Source organism: Montipora capricornis, chromosome 5 (genome assembly GCF_036669925.1).
Source record: "Montipora capricornis isolate CH-2021 chromosome 5, ASM3666992v2, whole genome shotgun sequence".
NCBI lineage: Eukaryota > Metazoa > Cnidaria > Anthozoa > Scleractinia > Acroporidae > Montipora > Montipora capricornis.
This window is the reverse complement of record NC_090887.1, coordinates 8,600,741-8,603,240: the sequence shown is the minus strand read 5'-3', so window position 1 is coordinate 8,603,240 and position 2,500 is coordinate 8,600,741. Positions and strand designations below refer to the sequence as shown.

Here is a 2,500-nt window from a genome sequence, read left to right as displayed (position 1 = left end):
ATTGATTGAATCAGTAGATGTATCTTCGTTTACATTTTTGGCCTCCTTAGCACAAGGCTATGGTTTTGTAATCAGTCAGCCGAGAATAGAGTATTAAATGTTGAAAGTGCATTGCCTAATGAGCTATCTCTGAAAATTTGAACGCGATATTCCAGGTAATCTCTGAGTAATGATGCTTTGAACATTCGAAATTTTACAAAGCCGGAATGTCATTGGCGTCTTTGCCACCCAGGAATATATCTGTCTTTGATGGCTAATAACTGGATTGTTATCAAAGCTAAAAGGCTTAAAACATAGAGATTTAACGACATATAACAATTTCTTTTACCTTTTGAAGTCAATTTGTAAATACCTTGAGCAAACGAAATGGAACAAATTAAAATGTTAACAATAACGTCGGCAGAGATTTCCGTATAGTTTGTTTCAATGTCTCTGAAAAGCCTTTGAAGGTAGCTGCCAGTAAAGTACGTTTTATATGTTAGAGCGGTTTTTAATTGAGTGTCGAAAACCAGATACCAAAGTAATTACTTCGACCAATCTCAGCAGGTGCAAACAGCGTATTGAACCAATCCAAATTCGTAGCAATATGAATTCCGTGTAACTTGCGGAAAAAATCGCGCGTGCAAGTCACTATTGGCTTTGGTGTTCCACTTCATTGGTTGATAAACTGGCGAGAGATTTTTAAACAAAAATCACTAAGCGTACCAATTGCAATAATGTAATTACTTTCAAAAGTCATTTGAAAACTGCTCTAAAAAATCTTAGATCTTTTGCTAAGTACCACTAGTTCTTTGTCCATCCTCATTAGGAAGCCTTGGATGTTGCCTTGAGAATTCTCAAACGCACAAATGACATGGTGAATGTAGGAATGCTACAAGGCTTTGAAGTAAGTGTGTTTTGTGAACAAACTGAAAATTTGATCGTTTCAAAAAGAGAAGTCCCAAGATGCCGTGATAGCGAGGTCAAACTTTCATCTCATTTTACTTTAAATTATATTTTTTAGGTGAACCCTGGCGAAACCGGAGAACTTATTCTTCAGGTGAGGATTAAGTAATGATCCGTGTAAGGTGGATAGCAATTTCCTTTGTTATGCGGCAACGGGGCTTTCCCCACATAGGAATGTTATCATTTTTACACAGAGAATGCATAAACCTACAGGAAAGCCGTTAACGCAATAAAATTCATTTACAGCCCACTTTGCAAGGGTGTTTTTTTGTGTTAAAAGATTTTGACCAATCACAAGAGTTGAAAACAAAAGCCAAGAAAAGTTTACAATTTTACATGTTCCCCACATAGAATTTCTGTGGAATTCATTTAAACTGAGTCCAGATGAAAGATGGAAGATGGTTGGAAAGTAAGGATGAATATAATACTGCTTTTATGAAGTTTTGTTAACTTTTGCTGTTTAAGCCAATCAGAAGTAAGAACAGACAATAGAAAAGTTATCACCTTTTTGCATACCAATGGAATTCCAACATGTTCGTACCCGTTGTTGCTATCGTTCTTATCTGGACCGTTTCTTAATGCTTTAAAAGGTGGTTTTCACGTGACGTCATCGCCGCCATGTTGGTGGACGATAGCAAAAGATATCTCATTACCTCACCTTTTAGTCGTCCACCGGCAATTCTACGTTGCGGCATTGTTATCAGTGTCTCTGCAGATTGGTCGCAAACCACATATAAAAGCTGATGAAAGACTTTAATTTTAACATTTCCACTTTCATTTGCTCTGAAGTAGAGAAGGTTTAAGGTTAGGAGCAAGTTAAGTTTATCAATTCAATACGAAGAAAAAGAAGAAAATGGTGATCATGAATTCAATTTTCTCGAGTTCCAAAGAATGTGTCACAATCTTGCTGCGCCCGTCCGTACAATATTGTCCTTACCAATAAATTAAAATTCATACAGGTCTTCGCGGCACCTTGTAATATTCTTAGATTGTCTTTAATTTTCTCATGTTTTTTAGGATGAATTTATCGTCGTTGATGGAAAAGCGAAGACAAAAGGAAAAGAAAGAAGGGTTTTCTTGTTCGAGAAAATAATTATTTTTAGTGAACCTATGACCAGAGAGGGAGGGCTTCCTGCTTACAGATATATGCACAACATGAAGGTAGATATGAGAGTTATTGCATACTGAAAATTTTTGTTCTTGTTGTTGGTAGGGCCGGTTTACGCGGAGGGAGAAAGTTCCTTGCTTTACGAGCAAGCAAATGGAGGGGATCATTGAAGCACCATATGTTTTTGTTTTACTTTTATTTGCGAAAAGCTTTGCTTTGCTAAAAGTGCTAGAATCTACGTAAATGATTACAAGATCTTGGATTGGAGAGAGAGAAAGAGGAAGTTGATAGAGAGGCCCAACAGGCGGGCTACTGTTGTGTCATTTTGCTCGTGACTGCGAACAATCAAGTAGTGTCTTGATTTGCTCTTGCCACGTTTTGCTTCTAACAGATTCTTTCAACTTAGTATCATTAAAATAAATCGGAACTTGCTTCACGGCGTCACTT

General features: G+C 37.1%; 1 protein-coding gene across 2 annotated transcripts in view; it reads left to right on the top strand.

Annotated features, from left to right (window-relative positions):
• LOC138049383 (uncharacterized) overlaps positions 1-2,500 on the top strand; it is a 49,342-nt gene that overhangs the window by 32,460 nt on the left and 14,382 nt on the right. For both annotated transcript variants that reach the window (XM_068895637.1, XM_068895636.1), the window contains exons 12-14: positions 809-886; positions 1,004-1,039; positions 1,963-2,106. In XM_068895637.1, coding sequence (XP_068751738.1) covers positions 809-886; positions 1,004-1,039; positions 1,963-2,106 — 258 coding nt within the window. The remainder of the gene's footprint in view (positions 1-808; positions 887-1,003; positions 1,040-1,962; positions 2,107-2,500) is intronic.